The following is a 22,307-nucleotide window of genomic DNA, read 5'->3' as shown; positions in this document are numbered from 1 at the left end:
CACGCTTCCGGCGCCAACATAGCATGCCCACAACTTCCTAACCCGTACGTCTTTGGAATGTGGGAGGAAACCGGAGCACCCGGAGGAAAACCACGCAGTCACGGGGATAACGTAAGTGAATGTGGCGATAAATTTTCACATAGCAAGATAATTACATAAACAGCAACCGAATCCAAGATGTTCTTCAGATGAGTGAAAGAGATGGTCATTTTCAAGCAGTTATTGTTTTAGGAGTTAGTTCAATTGCATCTGCTTCCAGAGCAGATTACCTTCTCCAAAATGTCCCTGCAATAAGCACCATTTAATTTATCAAACACATCAATGCAAAGCAGCCTCCCAGTGCCTGACTGCACAGGGTAATTTGTGAAAACCTGCAATAGCTGTCAGTTTCAGTAATAGTAAAGATTCCAGATCTCCAAAACCATGTTCCTATTTCCAGTTTTCTTTTTTAAAAGTCAAGAAATGGGTGATCTCAGTAAAAAGATCCCTGTAAGAAATGATCATGAGAGATTTTCTACAATCACTTCAGAGGACAATTTATAATCAAGCCATTTAGTGAGCTAGGCAGCCCAGAAAGCTGTTTTCATTCTACTTAGCGGGAAGAAGAATACTTTTTAAGTGTATTTTTTAAATTATAGAAAATAAAAGTTTAAGTGGCCTACTTGGAACCTCTGCTCACATATGCTGCCACTAACCTGGGCAGTTTGCAGAGGGTATACCCCAGAGTCCAGTAGCCTCAAAACCAGGGAGAGAACTCCATTGGATCTGAAAGTTGGAAATGATTTTAAAGGTTTTTAAAATGTCTTAGGCATTCAAAAACTCAAAATTGAAAGAGTCAACTTAATCTTTTCTATTAGTTAAAAATTAAACTCAAGGAGTATTTATCCTCCCACTAACCAAATCTCTGCTCACCAGTCCCCAGAGCACTGGGACTCAGGTGCCAGGCCAGAACTGAGAGGTGATTCCCCAGCACAATATGGGGAATCCCAGTAAGACTTGGCCCTGTCTCTGGACTCCATATGGATTGCAGCAGTGAATGGAACCAAGAGTTGGCCTTGTGTATCTTTAAGTCCCATCCACCTCAACGCTTTTAAAACTCCAACACATTGAGTTTTTATAACTGTTGCAGGTGCTAGCCCATATATTGAATGCAATTTAATTTGCATCCAGAGCGAGGAACTCTATGCCCAGTACTGTTGAAGTAACATCGTACTTGTATGCAGTTGCACCCCCAATACAGGTTGCACATGGCCCATTGTTCAAGCGCTTTACATCAAAGTATTTCTGATATACACAACCAAAAACACAATTCAGCACAACTGCTTGATTACACTCCTAGTTGCGTCCTCACGCCCAGGTTGAAAACCTCCGGGTCCACCTCATGATCTTAATGCCGCTTTAGGAAATGTTCCTAAACTACACTTTTGATGGTTAATTTAAGCTCTTTAGGCTACAAAAACTTCTCTCACAATTTTACTGTGACCAGACATGTTCTCACCACTCTAGTTAACTTCAGCAGGCATATTCTGTTGCATTGAGTAGATCAATGCTAATTAAATAATAAGTGGACATATAACTAAATATTTGCAAAAGCAGTACTTAGCTGTAATAGAGATAGTAAAGGTTGCTTAATTTGGTAGATGGGAAGATAATGATAATAATAAGACAATCGAAAGAGGCTGCAGAGGGTTGTAGACTCAGCCAGCTCCATCACAGGCACAACCTACCCCGCCATCAAGGACGTCTTCAAGAGGCGGTTCCTGAAGAAGGCAGCATCCATCATTAAGGACCTTCATCACCCAGGACGTGCCCTCTTTGCATCACTACCATTGGGGAGGAGGTACAGGAGCCTGAAGACCCACACTCAAGGCTTCAGGAACAGCTGCTTCCCCTCCGCCATCAGATAGCTGAACGGTCCATGAACACTACCTCACTATTCCTCTTTTGCACAATTTATTTTTGTAACTTATAGTAATTTTTGTCTTTATGTTACACAGTACTGCTACCGCAAAGTAACAAATTTCACTACATATGTCAGTGATAATAAACCTGATTGAATGGTTTTTTGATTAACTCTGCATCTTCCAAAAGCAAATTTGAATATGCAATACCTTCCCCGGTATATTGTTGGTTCTTTACACATCTAAAAGAGAGGATTGAAACACATGAGAAAAACACTTTAGGACTGATCTGTAACAGGACACAGTACTAAGGCTTTCTGAATTCCTTCTCAGTTATCAAATCCAGCCAGTGATATTTCATGCCTTCCTTTGCCCTCCTGTTCTATTTTTAAGCACTCCTCTATGCTTTCTATATGGCTGAAGAGCCCCATCCACTTTCAGTCTTCTATACCTGTAATATGCCTGCAACTTTTTTTCTTTATCCTACTTCTGTCCCTTGACATCCAGTGTTCCTTGGACTTGCTGTTACTTCACCCTAACAGGACCACATTTGCCCTGAACTCTCACCGTTTCACATTTAAATGCTTCCCATTTGTCGCATTTTCTGGCAGCTTACGTTTTCCCTTAACCTCCAATAAAAAGTCAAGAGGATAGCTTCCGTCATCCCAGGTTTATTACATACAGATTCCAATCAAATGAGCAAAGTATTTCCAAACAGTCCAAATTAATATTGGAGCTTTTCATAACAAACAGAATTTTCCATGGTTTGTGCTACTCACAGGAAAAGAACAGATGCTTCAAACAGGAGGTGAGAATACACCAGATTAATCTTCACACTAATCTTAAAGTCTTTACTGACCATCAAATGTACATGGAACAATCATAGTTTTATTTAGTAGCATCAAACTTGGTCAAAACTGAACTTCTGCAATTTGAGATAAACTTTACAATAAAACATACAATTCTTACACTTCTATAATTGTACACATTCATGGACAAAAGAATATGTTAAATTTGATTTGTGAAAAGCGACAACCAAATTGAAAAACTGATTTGAATGCAAGTCAAACTTTTCAAACATGAGAATATTTCAATTTTAAAGTTCTATGTAATAACATTTTGTAAAGAAATTGTGGATCTATGTTTATTTCAGAGTTTATTCTTTGTCACAGTTTCTTAATAATCTTTTCTAACTAATACAATCCAATAGTTATCTACCCATCCATACCAACTATGTATAATGTCCTAACCACCCTAACAGGTTCATACATTTTTGCAAACATACAGAATTATACTGTTATACATCTTGTTTCAACGATAAATGGAGATCAAGATGCTGGAAATCTAAAACAGAAAATGCTGGAAGCACTTAGGTCAGGAAACAGTTAACGTTTCAGATCGAAGACCCTTTGTCAAAACTCGGAAAGAGAAAAAGTTGATGTTTTAAGTCACAGAGAAGGTGGGAAGATGAATACGAAGGAAACACCTCCGATAGGGCGAGGCTGAGATTGCCATCGGGATACGTTGTAGAGTCGATGAGTTAATGGGGCAGGTAGAGAGAAAAAAATGGAACTTGGGCCGTCCATCCCTGCAGTAATGGAATATATAGAGTCATACAGCACAGAAATAGGCCCTTCAGCCTATTGAATCTATGCTGACCATCCAGCCCCATTTCCACTACTGCCCCCCCCATTCCCAGATTCTATCACTCACCCACACTAGAGGCAATTTACAGTGGCTAATTAATCTACCAACCTGCATGTCTTTGGGGTTGTGGGAGAAAACTGGAACACCCAGAGGAAACCCGCCCAGTCACAGGGAGAATAGTATCCTAGAAGGCTCTTCAAATGAGGGTAGAGCTTAGAAACAAAAAGGGGCAATCACTGTGTTGGGGGTATAATACATGCCTCTTGACAGTCAGCATGACAAAGAGGAGCAGGTTTGCAGAGAAGTCACAGAGAGATACAAGAGTAACAAGATTATGGTAGCAGGTGATTTCAATTTCCCCAAAATTAATTGCGACCACTTTAGTGCAAAAGGCTGAAGGATGGACTAAAAAAATTCTGACTAGGGGAGGTTTTTGAGCCAGTGTGCAGACCGACCACAGGGGCATTACCGGATCTAATCTAGTGGTAGTGGGAGAGCATTTTGGAAATAATGACCATAACTCTACATTACAAAGTTAGTTATGGAAAGGAATATGGATGGTCTATACACTAAGGTCCTGGGTTGGGGGAAGATTGAAAGACCTAACAAAGGTAGACTGGCAGCAGCTACTTACAAGTAGGTCTACAACTGACAAGTGAGAAGCATTTAAATGTGAAACAGGGAGAGTTCAGGGCAAGTGTGGTCCTGTTAGGCTGCAATGACAGCAAGTCCAGGGAACCCTGGATGTCAAGGGATAAGAGGGCAGGATAAAGAAAAAAAACCTGCAAGCATATTACATAGTTTAGTATCGAAAACTGAAAACAGGCAGGGTTCTTCAGCAGTATAGGAAGTGCAGTGAATGCTTAAAAAAATAGAACAGGAGGACAGAAGGAAATATCACTAGGGAGCAGGATCAAGGAAAATCCCAAGACATTTTATTAGTATATTTAGGGCAAGAAGATAACCATGGGAAAAAGTAGGGCCCAAAGTGGCAATATGTATGTGGAGCCAAAGGACATTGGTAAGGTCTTAGTAAATACAGATAAGATGTATTCATTTAAGGAGAAGATCACTGTAGCTGGAGAATTCAGGGAATGGTGTGGTGAAATTGTAGAACATGTTAGCATTAAAGAGGATGTATTAGTAGGCTTAAAGGTGGATGTCCCCTGGGCTGTTTGAGATTTATTCAGGCTGCTATGGGAGGCAAGGGAGGAAATTGCTAGGATCTGGACAGAGATTTATAAATCTTCTCTGGCCACAGGTGAGGTACCAGGAGGGTGGCAAATGAGGCACCTCTATTCAAGGATAAGCCTGGTAACTACAGGACTGTCAATCTAAGGAAGTTGTTGGAAGAAAAAGTCTTGAGGGACATGATTAATCCACACGTGGGGAACAGGGGTTAATTGAAGCTAGTCAGCATGGCTTTGTTAGTGGGAGATCTTGTCTGACCAATTTGATTGAATTTTTCCAGAGTTAACAAAATGCATTGATGAAAACAGTGCAGTTGTTGTAGTCTACATAGACTTCAGCAGGGCTTCAACAAGGTCCCACATGGGAGATTCATTCAAAAGGGATCCAAAAAAGTTGGCAAATTGGATCCAAACTTGGCTTGGTGTTAGGAGACAGAGGGTGATGGTGGAGAGTTGATTTTTTTTGTGGTTGGAAGCCTGTGACCAGAAGTGTACCACAGGAAGCAGTGCTGAGCCTGTTTGTCACATACATTACAATTCAGATATAAATGTAGGAAATATGACCAGTAAGCTTGTGACAACATTGCTGAGGTTGGTAGTAAGGATTGTCTTCCATTACAGGAAGATACCCATCGGTTGGTAAAATGGGCAGAACAATGGCAGATGGAATTTAATGCTGCTAAGTGTGAAGTGATGCATTTTGTAAGGAATAATTAGGTCATAACAATAAATGGTAGGACCCTCAAGAGTAACAGGGAACAGAAAGACCTTGGTATACTAGTCCAAGGATCTGTGAAGGTGGCAGCACAGGTAGATACAGTGGTGAAGACATACAGGACACAAGGCTTCATTAGTCAAGGCATAGAATATGAGAGCAGGCATGTAATGGTAAAGCTTTAAAAAACATAAGTTATGTCAAAGTTGGAGTAGTGTGTACAATTTTGGTCACCAGAGTATAGGAAGTAGATGATTGCATTAGAGAGGGTGCAGGGGAGATTGAACAGGATGCTGCCTGGGATGGAATGTTTCAGTTACGAGGAGAGACTGGGTTTGTTTTCCTTGGAGTGGAGAAGGCTGAAGGAACTGGATTGAGTTATACAAAATTATAAGGAACATAAATAGGGTAGATTGTAAGAAACTTTTCTCCGTAACAGTGGTGTTGAAAAAAGGTTTAGACAGGATCTTAGGATTTTTTTTTCCATCCAGAGGGTGATTGGAATCTGGGACAGACTGCCTGAGGGGGTGGTGGAAGCAGATTCTCTCACAACATTTAATATCTAAATGAGCACCCGAATCACCAAGGTACAGAAGGCTGTGGGCCAAGTGCTGGTAAATGGGGTGAGTGTAGATGGGTAATTGATAATCAGCATGGAGATGGTGGGCTGAAGGGCCAGTTTCTGTGCTGTAAACCTCTGTGATGGAAAAGCTATGAATTGAGGGCAGTCAGAGTGAGAATAGAAATGTGAACAAATGGGGATTGCAGGGCTGCAGGACATGCCCAGCAGGTCAGGCTGTGCTAATGAAGAGAGAAAAACTAAGCCAGTTGTCACTGATGGATGATTTACAGCAGAAATAGCCAGTTCTGACACAGAGAAAGCGAGTTACCTAAAGTTGATAGAGGCTGCAAGGTGCACAAATGGGAGATGTGCTATACCTCAAGCTTACACTAGACAACAACGTAAGAGTGCAGGAGGCCAGAGGAAGTGGAATGGAGAATTAAAGCAGAGGACAACTAGAAAGCTCAGCATCGCACCTGTGGACTGAATGCAGGTAGTCTGTATTGTTGTCATCCAGTCTGTTTAGTTTCTCCTAAGTAGAAGTGATAACCTAGTGAACACTGAATGTAATATGCTAGATTAGAAGTGCATGTGACTCGCTGCTTCACTTGGAAGGACTGTTTGGGCCCTTGGACGGTGGAAAGAGCTAAAAAGGACAGGCATGACATCTCCTGCAATTGCTTGGGAAAATGCTGCAAGAGTGGGACACCAGAGACTGCAGCTGCTGGAATCTGGAGCAACACACAAAGAGCTGGAGGAACTCAGCAGGTCAGACAGCATCTATGGAGGGAAATGCACAGGCGACACTTCGGGTCGAGATGTCAACTGTCCATTTCCCTCATACATGCCGCCTGACCTGCCAAGTTCCTCCAGTGCTTTGTGTTGCTGCAAGAGGGGAGTGGTTGGGGGAGGGAACAGAAGAGCAGACCAGGGAGGGAATGGTTCCTTTGAAATGTTGAAAGGGAATTCAAGTGGAAGATGTGTTTGTCAGTGGGATCTTGTTGAAAGATGTGGAGATTGGTGGAACAGAAAGTGAGCACCAAGGGAACTCTGTTCTTGCCCTGTCCAGGAGGTGAAGGGAAGTGTGGTTAATAGATGAGATGTGTTCAAGGGCTCTGTCAAGTATGACGGAGGGGAAGCCATCGTTCAGGAAGGCAGACAGAGATCTCAGAGGCACCTTGGTGGAAAGTTTCACCATCGGAGCAAATGCAACAGAGATGGAGGAACAGGGAGAATGGAATGGAAGCAGGGTTGGAGGAAATATAGTTGAGACAATGTGGGAGTTTGTAAGCTTGTATTAACTTTGAAAAACCAGCTAAATATCATCATTGGACAAAAATACATGCAACGTTCTTTGTACAATATGGAGGATAATTTTATATTCTGTACATAGTTAGGTCTCAGCATATGGTTAGCTGAATACATAGATCTTGCAGCTTAGCTCAAGATAGTTTATTTACAAGATAAATACACTTAAGGTGAGATACTTAACATCTCTATAACTGAGGTGCAAACAGTATACATCTATCCTATTGGATACTGGCTTGTTCAAAACAAGTTCCCTTTCTCAGGGGCCATTAAGCTATCAACACAATTAATAGATTTCACATTCATGTTATAGAAGTGAAATAATTTTACGTACAGAAAAAGGCCATCTTAATAGTAAGTGAATTGTTAAATGTAAAAGCAAGCAGTACCCAGCTTTGAGCTATTAATTTAAATGCTTCACAATTCAGCCATTTACAAAATATAAAATCTGGAGATTTGTTCAAGTATTGCAGAACCATTTAAATATGTTTATTACCATCACACTTACATCAGAGACTCCACTATATGTTTTCTGACAGAAGCTGATCTTGTTTCATACAACATTGCAATATAACTGACTATCCCTTTGTTACAATCAATGTTACACTGTTTTCATCCATTGCTATATGAATGAGGTTAGTACTTCTAGTTATCTTAAATTTATAACTGAAATCTACTTTGGAGACCATTGGCTTTGAAATAACTCCAGCTTTATAATATCGCAAAACACTAATAGGATCTTATTATACCTGTACAATATTCAGATTACTAAATTAGTATAGCGTTCCACCTGCTTTGATCTCCACATCTTTAGATTCAACTAGCTGGTACAAAGAGGGGAAAGACTCATCTGGAAGTTGCAAGTACTTCAGGACTTTTATGTTCAAATCTCTGAATGATCTTCCACCAATCACTTATTATGCAAAATATCCCATTCCAGTCCTCATTTAAGTCTGCCTGTAGTTTGGAGTATAATTACACAACACAAAGCTTGTTATTAAGATTTCAAACTATGATTAGAAAAAGCGAGCAAAATACTTTAAAGTTATTGACAGGCACCATAACTTCTATCTCATGATATCAACGTCAGTGGTAAAAAAGGCTACGGATTAAGCGTGACCAGAGTCAATGATTCAACGACTGAAGGAGCAAAATCTGATTCTTAAATTAGATTCAGATGATTTTAAAAATACAGTTTTGCAGTTAGGGATACTGGTTTATTATTGAATAAGCTAAATTCCACTTCTATTACATAGGATTCTTCCTGGTATGTTGTAAACCATATTTTACTTCCACAATTTTCCTGCCCCCAGAACAATGTCCTTGACTATAATATTAAAACCCGCTTGAGCAACCAACACATGTGAAAGCACATTGCTCTTCAAATTAAACCTACAGGAAGAACTCGGTGCTTGCAATAGGCTTTTATTTGAATATCCATCAACCTGTTCTTCCCAGGGATAGTTTTATAATCCTTTATCCAACATCTTTAGTCTAAACTGGGCAGGTATGTCAGAATCCTCAGGGCTGCAAGTAGTGCTGCTGCCTCACAGATCCAGTGACCCAGGTTTGATCCTAACCTCCAGTGCAGATTCTGTGCTCATGTTCTTCCTGTGACCAGATGGGTTTCCTCTGAGTTCGCTACTTTTCTCCCAAAGACTCGCTGCTAGGTTGAATGGCTGTTATAAATTTCCCCTTGGCATAGGGTAACAGCAAAAAGAATCGAAGGGGAATGGATGGGCATGTGAGGGAGAGCAAATTGTAGGATTACAGGAAGATAAGGGGAGGGGTAAGGAGACTGATGAGATCGTTAAGTAAATTCAAAAGGCAACAATATCCCATGTTAATGGCAACAGAAAGGATTTTATGAAGAGTTAATAATGTAATTATGCCACTGAAGCAATTTTTAACTAAAAGCTTTAGATGGTGGATGGAATGCCTGTGCAATTTTTCCAGAGATGTTATTGTTATTTTGGCAGAAACTCTTTCTGAATGCAGTAGAACACTGTTCACGCCATTTGTGCACAACATTAGCCAAAGTTACAATGGGAAATCTCCAAAGAAATTCCAGCTACATCCAGCTCCAGAGTAATTTGAATTAATTAGGATTTGTGTGGTCATTCACTTAACCTTCCAGCTAAAGCATCGATTGAAGTAGTTTATATCCAAATCTCAACACTACACAAGATCTGGTGGATATATTGTAAAGACCTGAAATGACTATTTAAGAGCATGACAAATTAAAGGCTCAAAACTACCAGGAACCACATAATATGATGATAACCAAGATCATTTAGGATGGGATAAAGGGCCTGAATTGGTTCAGACTCTATTCATAAATGAACATCAGGTTAGTTTCTCCCAGCTGTCTGCACATAATTTCAAATCCCTATAGACACCGTTGAAATCAAAGCATCACATCGTCTCCCACTGGAACATTTTTTCCTAGAATTTTCAACTTGCACAATATTAAAGTGGAAGTTTTGTCAAAGGGCATTAAAAAGAGGAAGAGTCTTTGCAATAAAGGGTGAAGGAAGCTTGAGGGAGAATTCTAGACAGTGGGTCTAGCAGTCGAGTTAATAGAAGCAGAAGATGAAAAGGACACCAAAAAAATGTACAGAAACAATTCTGGGAATTTGGGTTTTCTTTTGGTGGTCAGAACTGGGAGCCAAATTAGATCAACATGTTAGATGGGCAAGGGAAATGCAAGAATCAAAGTAGCCTCTGGAACATTATAAGCACCCGTGAGTGACTAGAGCAATTATGTACCAACTGGGCCATTCTGACAAAACTCTGGTTCCTGTGGAAGCTGATATTTCCTCAGAGAAAATACTTTTCCTGTCACAGAGGTACATATATTACTGTTCTTCATTTCTCTTATTTATATTAAATCTCACAATGCTGAGGCCACCTTTGGAAAGCAAGGCTAAAGCCCAGCCCACAGGCAAGGGTTTTACAAAACAGACTATCTTCTGCATATGTATAACATTGCTTATTTTAGATTTTACCTCAACACAATTAGTAGCAAATGTATAGAGGAGGGGCATTTACTAAGGCATAACTATAATTTTTAGTTGCAATGCAATTGCAGTTTTTGCTAAAATAGTATAAAAAAACCTTTTCACCCTAGTTGGATGGCAAATTTAATACCAAACCCTTAAAACTGTACCATAAGCATCATTTCTGATTGAGTTTCTATTTAGTTTAAACACAGTAACATGGTATTCTAGAAACCATTGAACTTTTAGTATTCCTAAAGTATTCCACTAAACACCCGACTCATTCAACCTGTTTAAGTTCTTTCAGTAGGAATGGATGAATTTGTGTGTCATTCAGGCAGCTTCAGGTTCATAACTTCAGGCTTCATTTTAAAATACTGATGGAATCGTACAACTGCATATCTAGGGGGTGGGTGGAAAAAGCAAAAACACCAGGATTAATTTCATATATGTGAGAAATATTAATAAATCTCCGAGACCAGATGGCAAGTACACTGCAGCATAAAAGACAGTCAGCAAAGTAGTAGTGATGACACGAACCATGATTTTGGAAAATTTGTTATAAATGCATGTTGTGCCAAGGGACAGGAAGGAACATAGAAAGAATACCCGAGTTGGTCTGATATCCAAGAAATGAGACATTGCAAGTAAACATGCAAACTTGCATAGATGCACCTAGATCACACATTTTGTACCAAAATCTTTCAGTCGTCATTTCCTAAAACATTACATATGTTTTTCTATTTTAGCTGCACAAGTAAACAAATCTTAAATTTTACTTGTTTCCATCTTATATCACCCAATATCAAAAAGTTGTTCATTTTACTACATTTTAATAATCTTCAAGTGAAAAATAGTACATTTAATATGTACTATAGTAATGGGAACAAATAAAACCATTACCTTGCATGGCTTTATTTGTTTCCATTACAATAGTGAATTCTCCCAATTCATACACATGGCAACTGCAGCTACCAGATAAACACCAGCAAGTTTGGGGAAGAGACAAATGACTATAAACTGAAAACGGTACTAGATCCTAAACAGTCAAGCACAAGTGTAGCATCACAAATAGATTTCACCATGACTACATGATTAAATATGATCTGTGGAGGGTTGTGCGAAAATGACAAATACTACAAAAACTATTTATGATCAAATTGTCCACTAGCAAATCGTGAAAAGCAGATCTTTACTATATGGCTTTAACTCTGCAATCCATTGACAACATCTAAAGCTTCATTACAATTTACTTCTAAAGGACACAGTCGATATTTCCCTGACATTCACACTTCCAATAAAGTAATTCAAGGCAGCAAGCTGAACATCACTGTAATACTTCCCCAGAGAAAGATTTCTCACTGGGAGCAGTGCTAATGTAATGGATACAGATGGAAGCAAAAAAAAAGTGAACATAATCACATTATAGATGTATTAAACAGAAAATCTCACAGTACCAGACAAAAAAGGGATTCACTGCTTACATCTTTACCCTCTACATCATATTTTAATCACCTTCTGCACTGATGTTACATGAAGAACAAAGAAATGAAAATGCTTCACATTGGAAATGCATTAATATCATAAAAGAAACTTCTCTATGGCAACAAAACATACCCCAATTTAAAAAGTATGCATAAACCCATCTATACTTACGTGTGAAGACTTTTAAAACAAAAAGACAATGTGCTATTAATTGCTAAGAAGAATGTGAGAAACAAATGTTTGCCAGTCACATTTACTGGCTGACTGGTGAACCACAAATAAGAATGAGAAAATATGAAAAAAATTATTATTAAATCAATCTAAATCACTTAATTGTTGAAGTAAAGGAAAATCTAGTTCTATTATAGGATCAAAGTAGAACAGACATTATTCAAAAAAAGTACATAAGTAATTTGTCCCTGTCGCACTTCATTAGCATATGCATAAAATTAGTGCTCCCCTGCAGCATTCCTCTGTACTTCACACAACACTTCCTATAGATGCCAATATGCTCGACTAACTTGATTGCCTTCTGCAAATCTCCTTTCCAATGCATAATTCTGGGAAATTTGTCATTGCCTGTAGTGATATCTTAACTCATTCCTGCAACATTAAATGCCAGAGGAAACTTTAAACTAAATTTTCTCTTGTAGCCTGTATAATTAAGATCGTGCAGAGTTAAAAGTGTTAACACCTCTACACTCATTTCCAACTATATTAAAACCTGTCTATTGTATAAAATTTACACCGACACATCCATTGCTTCCCCCATGCTTTGTCACATCCATTACATAGAAAACAAAAGTTGCAGGTTTCAGCAGAAATAACAGTGTACTATGCAAGGTATTGTTTTACTAGGATTAAGTACTTCAGTTATTTATTCCCATTCTATGAAGGAAAAACATGACTGCCTCTTCTTCCTCACCCAAAGTAAATTTTTCTGCCACTGCGAAGGCTTTTTGGCTACTTCCTTTCTCCTCTGAAGCTGCTACTGTGACATTAATATAGCAACAGTCATTTGTGTTCCAGATTCCTTCTGAAACCATGAACACCAAATAGTGAAAAAAGAAACTAATTAGTTACTTCCCGCTTAAGTGTTAATAGCATTTTCCATAAAGTTAAAATATCCTGTACATTTTGGTAGCGACTTCAAAATGTGGCTAACCTAGGAACAATAAGATTTTATTACATAAATCACAAATCCACATATAAATACAGAAATTACCAACCGCAAAATAAATTATACTTCACGTCATTTTGCACATCCCAACTGCACACAAAGTCAGCCACAAGCAAGAAAATTCTATTGAGCACTTGTCCCTAAGCAGGAAGGGGGTCCAGCCTCGTGTTTTCCTGTGTTGCATGCGTATGATTCAGAGACCCTCAGGGCTGCAGATGAATGGTAAATTAATGAGTATATCCCGGACTGCTGGCACTAACAAATAGAATAAACTAGCAAAATTACTTGAGATCTTGAGCTTCAGGGGCTGGATTTCCAGGGCACAGAAATAAGTAAGGCACTCCTTTCAGAAAGAATGAACTTCCAGGTGCTTTCCAGACATGCAGCCAGTTCCTGATCCTCTCGTAAGAAAGAAAATTGGAACTTTTACATACAGTATTTGCCGAGAATTTCAAACTAGGCACTGTTGCTTTTAATGTTTGTTGAGAGCAATAACCAGAAGTGAGCAGGACCTATGCAGGCTGCATCTTAAATGGTACTGCACTTGCAGCACTGCTTGAAGAGTTCCTGATCCCCAACAGCAGAGCAGATAGGTTCTCTTACAACATTTAGGAACCGAACATGGTAAGAAATCACTCAAAGCTGCAAATGACACCAACAACTCTCAAATTATACTGGAACTTTGAGGGACTAAGCTTTGAGAGACATGCAATAGTTCATAATTCTGGCAGAGAAGGAGATAAAAATTTCTAAATTCAATATAAACCACAACATACATCCAGTTTATATAAAGTCTGCAAAGTATATGCAATGTACAATGCCATCTTGTGGCTGTCTGATATAGCAATGGAGAATTCAAATTGTTCAATCAATTTGAACACAAGATTGAAAACAACTGCAAGTCCAACACAAGGCAACATTTGAAAACCTATAAATGATAAATGTTGTACTTGCTTAGGTCTCTTGCCCAAAAAATGTAGGACAAAAATTATATTACCTGTCCAATTTCGTTATAAATGCACTTCCAAAATCCCAGCTGCCTATTCTTTGGTTGACTGTTCCCACAGCAAACAATTGGCTCATCCAAACCTTAGTCTCCATCTTCGCTGTCTTGTTTCACATTGAAAGGTTTACTCTACTCACCCTGGCCATTGTCCCTGTCACACTGGTCAGTTCCACTGCTACAAGTCCAGAATACACAGACACGAACAGATAGGACAAGGGTTTAACTGTTCACCATCGGATCCACTGAATCAGGAAGTACTCAGGGCCTGTCCTTTCTGACTAGAACTGCTTCCATCCCAGCATTATCCTGGGAATACAAAAACAACACCAGGCTTTCTTCCAACTACAAAACATCTTCTTAAACTTCACCTTCTACTTCCTCTATCCTCACCTCCAGTTAAATGCAAGGAGCTCCTGGACTTTGTACATCAAAATTGAGAACATCCAATCAATTGTGGCTGCCATTTCCCATCCTCTAGACTGCCCACTGAGCTGAACTGTCTCCAAGGAGTCCTGCCCCCACCCTAGTCACAAACTCTCATCCTTCTCCAGATTCCCTCTGGTCTCACCAGTGCCATTTTGATCATTTTGTTCATGTAACTCACTTCCCACATCTTTGACCCTATTTCACACTATATTATTGACCATCTAACGTTCCTCTTAACTCCCTATATCATCTGATGTTGCATCCTAAATCAGTGCCCATCTTTCCTAGACTCTTGCTTGAATTAGTCAGGTTTCTGATCCAGCTACAGTATCAAAATAGTTCATTTAGAGGCAAAGGTAATCTATTCCTCCTCATCCGTGATTTCTCTGCAACCTATACATTCATCTTCTGCTGCCTTTGTGTACTTGTTGGCTGGACTTGTGTCCTATTCTCAATCCAACAGTAGCTGGAGAATCAGCCACAGCAGCTTGTCTTCCTATTCTTCCCTGATTACCTCTGTTGAGCAGCTTAAGTAAATCGGCAAAAAGTGTGGCTGATGGTGTATATGACAAAGGAAAATATGAGGTTATCCACTTTGGTCGGAAAAAGTGTATTTAAATGGAAAACTACAAAATGCCGTTGCATCAAGTGATCAGGATGTTCTTGTAATGTGAAGCAAAGTTAGCATTTAGGTACAGCAAGTAATGAAGAGAGCAAATGGAATGTTGGTCTTGAATGCAATACAAGCCATATAATACAAAGTAGGAAAATTCTACTACAACTGCACACGTCAAAAATCTTCAGATACTGAAAATCTAAAATAAAAGCAAAAATGCTGGAAATACTCAACAGGTCAGTCTGCATCTGTAGGAGGAGAAACAGTTAATGTTTCAGGTTGAAGACCCTTCATCAGAAAGGTCAACTCCGTTTCTCTTCCCATAGATGCGGCCTGACCTACTGATTATTTCCAGCAGTTTCTGTTTTTATTGTACAACTACACAGGGCATTGGTGAAACCACACATCAAGCACTCTATGTAGTTTTAGTTCTACATAAGATGTGATATATTTGCATTACAAGCAGATCAGAAAGGTTTATTAAGTTGATCCAGGATGAAGGAGTTGTCCTGAGGGATTATTTAGCAGGTTAAGCCTATACACTTTAGATTATAGAAAAATGAAATGTGATCTTACTGGAAAAATTAAGATTGAGGGGGGCTTGACAGGGCAGATGCTGTTCCTCATGAGACAATTTAGCACATAGAACACAGTCTTAGAATAAGGGGTCAGGGATGGAGGAGAAATGTCTTCTCTCAACAGGTTCCAAGTCTTTCACTTTCTGTACCCCAGAGACCTGTGGAGGCTGAGTCTTTGAAATATGTTCAAGGCTGCGAAAGACACATGGGGAATCGTGGGTTATGAGGATCATGCAGAAAAGGCCAAGATCAAAGCAGCCATGACCTTACCAAATGGCAGAGAAGGCCACGAGCCTAAAGCAGCTCCTGCTAATGTTATTTCCCCATGCACTGTACATAATATGATTCCCTTCTGTACAAAAGCCTTAGCTTTGAAAATATCTAAACAATGAGCATTCACAGTCGTCTAAAGCAGAGAATCCCAAAAAATTCTCCTTACCTCTATCCTAAATTGCCAACCCCTTATCCCAAGGCAATGCCCTGACACCCCAACTATCGAAACCTCAGCCCTCTTAATTCTTCTTAATTTTGTAATCGAAGACCACTTTAGAATTCAGAAGTGCTTTTTTTTAAACAAAAACTATTGTTAGTTATTTCTAGTCATATATAATTTGTTCAATGATTATTTTTGTCTTCCAGGCTTACTCTCGTGAAGGTGATTCATGGTCAGTTTTACAGTCTGCATAGTGGGCCTCACCTAACATTTTAATGCGTACACATCCAGCAAAAATCGCCTTCTTGCAATCCTGGACAATTTTTCTAATCCCTGATGGAAACCACTGCATTATGGCACCACCCTCCCCCATCAACATTGAGATGGATTAAACAAACATAAAAGAGGACTGAATCGATACCCTTTCTGATTGTATATGTGGAGCATGGAGTTAATCAAGCTAATCTGAATTTTAAACAACTGCAAATTGCTTATATAGCTAGGGCAGCATTTGACCTTTAGCCTAACTGTGGAGATTGCAGTTTGAACTCAGGCGGTTCAGCACAAAAGACACTCGATGTCAGGCTGATACTTGGGCCAGAAGCCCAGCACTGGCTCACAGTCAACCCTACTCCTGGGGCTGAAGGCCAAACATCCAGATCATTATCAACGCCATTCTTGGGGTCAGAAACCCCGTAAGCAAAAAGAGAATGCTGGAAGCACTCAACAGGTCAAAGCAGCATCAGTGGGAGAGAGAAAAACAGAGATGACATTTCCAGTCAAGGACTTTAAGTTGCAGAGAAGGGAGGGGTAGAGAGAACAAAGGGAATGTCTGTGATAGGGTGCGGACCCAAAGTTCTCAAGGCATCAAATGCTTTAAAATCAGCAGGTAGAGACAATTAAAGAAATTGAAGATGAGTGGTCCAGCCACATCCAAGGAGAGAGCAAAAAAGCAGATTGGTTATCTGAAATCGTTAAATTTGACATTAAGTCGTAAGTACTGCATCTTATCCACAGCCATTGTTCCTCAAGCTTATACTGGGCATCGTTGGAACAATGTAAGAGTGGTCAGAATGGGAGCGTACTGGAGAATTAATGTGACAGGTGACTCCAAGCTCAGGGTTACCCTTGCGAACCAAACAGATGTCCTGTAAAGTGGTCACCAATCTACACTTGGTTTCTCCAATTGGGAGCAATACACTTAATTGGAAATAATACTTAATTGGAAGTAAAGTGAATTGATGTCACCTGGATGGACTCTTCATCCCCCTACCTAGTGGGAAGATGCAGGTGTTATATGGCACACAGGTGAATGGGAAAGTGCTGTGAGAAGGGATTAATGAAGATGGAAGTTTCAGGGAGTTGCAGGGGGAATAGTTTCTTTAGAATGCTGCAAGAGGAGAATTGGGGAGATGCGGCTTTTCAACTTAACACTCTTGTTTTCTTATATATCTGGTTCTGATGAAGAGTACTTGACCAAAAATGTCAACTGTTTCTCTCTCCACTGACACAGCATGACCTGGTGATGGCTTCCAGCATTCTGTTCTGTTTGGGCAAAGGATGACATGCCAGGAAACCTCAGGAATGCCGCATTCATGACCATCTTCAAGAAAGGAGACATATTCAACTGCAGTATCCAGGAAAAGTCCCCACAAGGGTCCTCCTCAACTGCCTCCTCAATGTGAGTCAATTTCCCAAATCACAGTATTGATTTCATTCATCAAGATGCACATTGGATGTGGTCTTCACTGCACAAAAAACTCCACTTTACAAAAGCCTTCAACTCTGTAGACTGAGAGGGACTGTGGAGGATCCTCCTCATATTTGGTTGCTCTCAGAAATTCATCTTTTTTCAAAGTCTGCTACATGGTATGAAAACTGTGATTCTAGCCAATGTGTCCACAGATCCAACCTCACTGTAGACCATGTCAAGCAAGCTAAATGTCATTACTCCAACACTTCAACTTTCTTGCTGCAATACAGTACCTCACCTCCAACAAGCTTTGCACTGGGAGTGGAGCTAACATCCAACATAATTGGGAACTATTCAACCAATGTCCCTTTTACTCCAGAACCAAGGCGACTCCAACTTGTCAGAGGTGCAGGAGGGAAACAACAAATCCATGTGTACACAGAGGCTAAGCACTAAATCAATAAGTCATTTACTGAAGCATGCAAGAGAATGGAAGCTTACACCAAACACTCCCAAAACAATGTCCTTAACCAACCTGCTCCTGCTGCATAATCCCCCTGCTCTTCCCACAGCTCACTCCCAACAAGAATACAGGTCCAAGGTAAAACCCTGGAAAATGCAGATCACTTTTTATACCTCAGGGGCCACCTTTCAGGGAAGGCAGACATTGATGATGAGAGTCAAAACTGTTATTGTGCACCAGTATAGCTTCCAGTCGGCTGAGGAAAAGCACACTCGGAGATCAATATCTCAAACCCAGCACAATCAATGATTCCTGCCTTCCTATATGCTTCAGATGCATGGACCAGCATTAACGACCTAATGACACTCAATTGGCAGCCAACAGTTCGGAGGAAATACTTCGAGGACATTTTCAAAGCCTTCTTAAAAAGAATAAAGCACCCTCACCCACTTCTTGGAACCTCTGGCTTGTGACCATCAAAATGGAGAAGCTGTGTCAGGGAAGGTACTGAGAATAAAGTCACTTTGTTCAGCAAAAGAGGAGCACCCCACCTCCCACACTTCCTACCCACCTGCCCCATCGAGCACCTGCAGCAAAGACTGCAAATCCCACATGGCCACGTAAATTACCTGAGAACCCACAGAATCAGGGCGGAAGCAAGTTATCCTTGACCCTAAAGGAATCAGGAGATTGTTACAGCACTGGAGGTGACCATTTGGCCAATCACGTCTACGCTGACTCAGAGCAAATCTGTCAGTCCAATTCTGCAACACTTTCCACTTAACCCTTGAATTATTCTCTCTCCATTCAATTTACTTTTGAAGGCACTGATTCATTTTGTTTCCACCGTCCCTAATGGCAGTGAATTCAAGATCATAATTACTCTCTGTATCCGATCAGATTCCATCATCTGTCGCCCTTTGTTGGCTCCACCCATCACCTCCGAGTCTTTCTCGCTCTTTCCACTCTTCTCTCCTCAATCTGCCCATCACCCCTCCTCACCTGCACCCCTTCCCATCACCACTTTAAACTGGTCATCTCCCCTCTACCTTTCAATCCAGATGAAGTGTCTCGACCCAAATCGTCGACTGTCCCTTTCCCTGTACAGATGCTGCCTGATCTACTGAGATCCCCCAGCAGTTTGTTTTTTTGCTCTTCGTATGTCCTCCTTGTTTCTTTTGCCTCCATCTACTAATGGGAACATCTTCCCTCTACTTAACATATAAACCAGTCATGGGTTTGGGCACCTCTACCAAATCGTCTCTTAATCTTCAATGTTCCAAGGAAAACAACCCCAACCTCTGCAATCTACCTTCAGACCACTGGATTGAATAGGTGATGGTGCTTCATCTGCCATGACACTAAATGCAGGTTAGAATGCAAATTTCTTGCTACAATGCTGCAAAATAATCAGTATTTCGAGCAAAGTAATTAGATTGCTGCTTTGAAAGGATATCGGGCAGAATCCAGGCTAGTACTCAAGGAATCGATTAGTGACAACAGATAGTGAGTAGAGGGAACCCTTATGATTCACTTAGGCAGGATTCATCATTCAACAATTCACCATAATTCGATTCTGCAAACACCTTAGAAAATGGCAGGGATAACTTCAGAAACGGGTTTGGTTTCAGTGTCATTTCGGCATACAAAGTTTAGATATTTCAGATCCCATCAATGAAAGGATGAATATTGTAATGACTGGCAGGAATTATGCTAATGATGTGAAAGCATGGCCACAAAAGCTGGAGAAGAATGGGTAACAGTTGAACAATGACTCTCCTTTCATTGATCCTGACCAGCACATTCCCTCTTAAATAACAGTTCCTACTGCACTGCGACCTGCAAAATGTCAGAATCCCAGAATGATTTCTTTCTTCTCCCTTGTGTAATTGGTGAATTTAAAAACAACTGAATAAAAAATGCAGAGAAATTTTCTTCCAGAATAAAATGCTGCATAGTTTTCTGTTTTTAATAATTTGATTCCTGTTTACTTATTTTTTTACAACATAGGAGTGGTCTTTACAGCCCATCACATCCACACTGACTCCCAACAGAGCAATCCCATCAGTCCCATTCCCCCACCTTGCTAAGAAACATCTAGACGAGCACTTGAATCGGCGAGGCATAGGAGGCTACAGTCCTAATGCAGGTAATTGGGATTAATATAGTAGGATGCAAAGGTCAGCACAGGCATGGTGGGCCAAAAGGCCATTTGTGATGTACATCTCTATGGTTCTATAACTGATTATGCAACAACATTTTCAATTGTATCTGCTTTCATATACAGTAAGCAGGGCTGCAATTACCAGAGAGAATTCATTCTGACAATTGTCATTTAGGAATTGAGTAATATTGGACCAAAATGGTAAAATTAATGATCTATTCTTTACACTTGCATTGGAATCCTGAGATTTTCATAATTGTCTTCACAAAGGAAGGAACGACTTAACAAATATTTGTGCCCCTCACAATCTTCGGAAGTCTCAAAATATTTTAGTCAATGAAATCAACTTGGAAACATGACAGCCAATTCATAAACAGCAATACTATATGATCAGATAATCTGTTTTAATGATGTTGTTTGAGGGATAACTATTAACCAAATTTACTTTCACCAAGGAAGGAAGGCCTTAGTTTAAAATCTGATCCAAAGGTGAATTTAATCTTTTAACCTTTAATCAAAGCTTTTTCATCACTCAAGTCTATAGCAAATTGAAAACTTCTAAAACTTACCCAAAAAAGTCAAAATCAATTGTTGAATATTTTGTTTGGATCAATGCCCAAAGTCCCCAGAAAAAATGGGAAGCCTGAATAAGCAGAATAAAGAAAATTAAAAAGTTTAGTTAGACAGTTAAATTACTAAAGAAAAATCAAAATCAACCATATACATATTTAACATGAAGACAAAAAAAGACTGCAGCTGCTGGAATAGGGAACAAAAAACAGAACGCTAGAAGCGTTCTGATTTTTGTTACATATTTAATATGATATGCTCTTGAACTGAAACTTAGTCACATTGTCAGAAATATCGAACAAATCATCCTGCATAGCCACATAAATGGGAAGGAATTGGCTTCAATTGTATTTGTACTGAGCAAGCTATATTCAAATGGACTTCTACACTAGGCTCAAAACAAGGCAACAAACAAAAAAAAGTGAGATGCCCTTTGGCCTGCAGGTAAGAAAAAGCATCAGGCTCTATTTGAAGGTTATCTATGACAATAACAGCCTAGCAACACCCGAATTCAAAGCTTTTACATGAAGAATGCTGACAGTGAGATATTAGAAGGTTGGCAGTGGAATGTCAGATGGAATCTCAGCCCAGCAAACATCAACAGCTACAGAAAGTTATTTATCTTGGTAATACCAACTTATTAAAAAAAAGTGTGAAGTATTTTCAAAGTTATCGAGATGTCCAAGGACTGAAAAAGGAGGAAATTTATTGAAACTTTGCACCCTTCGAGATAATAAAAGTACTTGTATATCTTTAGTACCTTCATCACTGACTGCACCTCAACTGATATTAAATATTAATATTAAAAGGGAAGATATTGAATCATGGGAGATGTCCAAAAAATTGGTCAAGCATTAAAAATTAGAAATCTTCAACACTAAACGAGGCCATTCAAGTTACTACATCTATGCAAGTTTATATATAAACAATCTTAAAAGAGCTCTGTAGAACAATTGTACAGGATCTTTAAGTGGAGGCATCTTTTCAATTGAATATAACACAAAGTAAATCATCAACTCCAGCAGCTCCCACAGGTGAATGTAATTGGCAGTTGAGGCTTCAAATACCATGGCCGCAAACTGGATTTCTGTCAGTACACCTCTGTTCCTCTGACCTTCTCCCTTCCCTCAGGATACTCCTTAAAATCTAGCTTGTAACCAAATCTTTGGTTACAATTTAAACGTAGAATATAATTGTAGGTTATTGCTGCTGAAGTATTCTTAGCCAAACCTAGTTTTTTTTTTAAATATCCAAATTGGACCCAACAAATCTTTAAGTAACTTAATAAAGCTTCATTCAGGGTCGTCTTCTCCTTTCTCACAGATCTGGAGACCTATTCTTGTTACCATCCTTTACCTCGTCCAGTGGTAC

The 22,307-nt window shown here is 39.6% G+C and overlaps 1 protein-coding gene across 2 annotated transcripts in view; it reads right to left on the bottom strand.

Annotated features, from left to right (window-relative positions):
• Nucleotides 1-2,571: 2,571 nt before the first annotated feature.
• The window catches only part of etnk1 (ethanolamine kinase 1), a 42,867-nt gene continuing 23,131 nt past the window's right edge, over nucleotides 2,572-22,307 (bottom strand). The window contains exons 7-9 of one of the 2 annotated variants that reach the window (XM_052034034.1): nucleotides 20,936-21,009; nucleotides 10,612-10,724; nucleotides 2,572-8,280 (exon numbers count right to left, since the gene is read on the bottom strand). In XM_052034034.1, the coding sequence (XP_051889994.1) occupies nucleotides 10,652-10,724; nucleotides 20,936-21,009 (147 nt within the window). In that variant the 3' untranslated portion in view covers nucleotides 2,572-8,280; nucleotides 10,612-10,651. Of the gene's footprint in view, nucleotides 10,725-20,935; nucleotides 21,010-22,307 lie in introns of both variants that reach the window. The other variant, XM_052034033.1, reaches the window with a different exon arrangement.

The sequence above is a fragment of the Pristis pectinata genome, chromosome 19, assembly GCF_009764475.1.
Source record: "Pristis pectinata isolate sPriPec2 chromosome 19, sPriPec2.1.pri, whole genome shotgun sequence".
Lineage (NCBI taxonomy): Eukaryota > Metazoa > Chordata > Chondrichthyes > Rhinopristiformes > Pristidae > Pristis > Pristis pectinata.
Note: the sequence above shows the minus strand (reverse complement) of the source record. Positions and strands in the feature narration are given on the sequence as shown.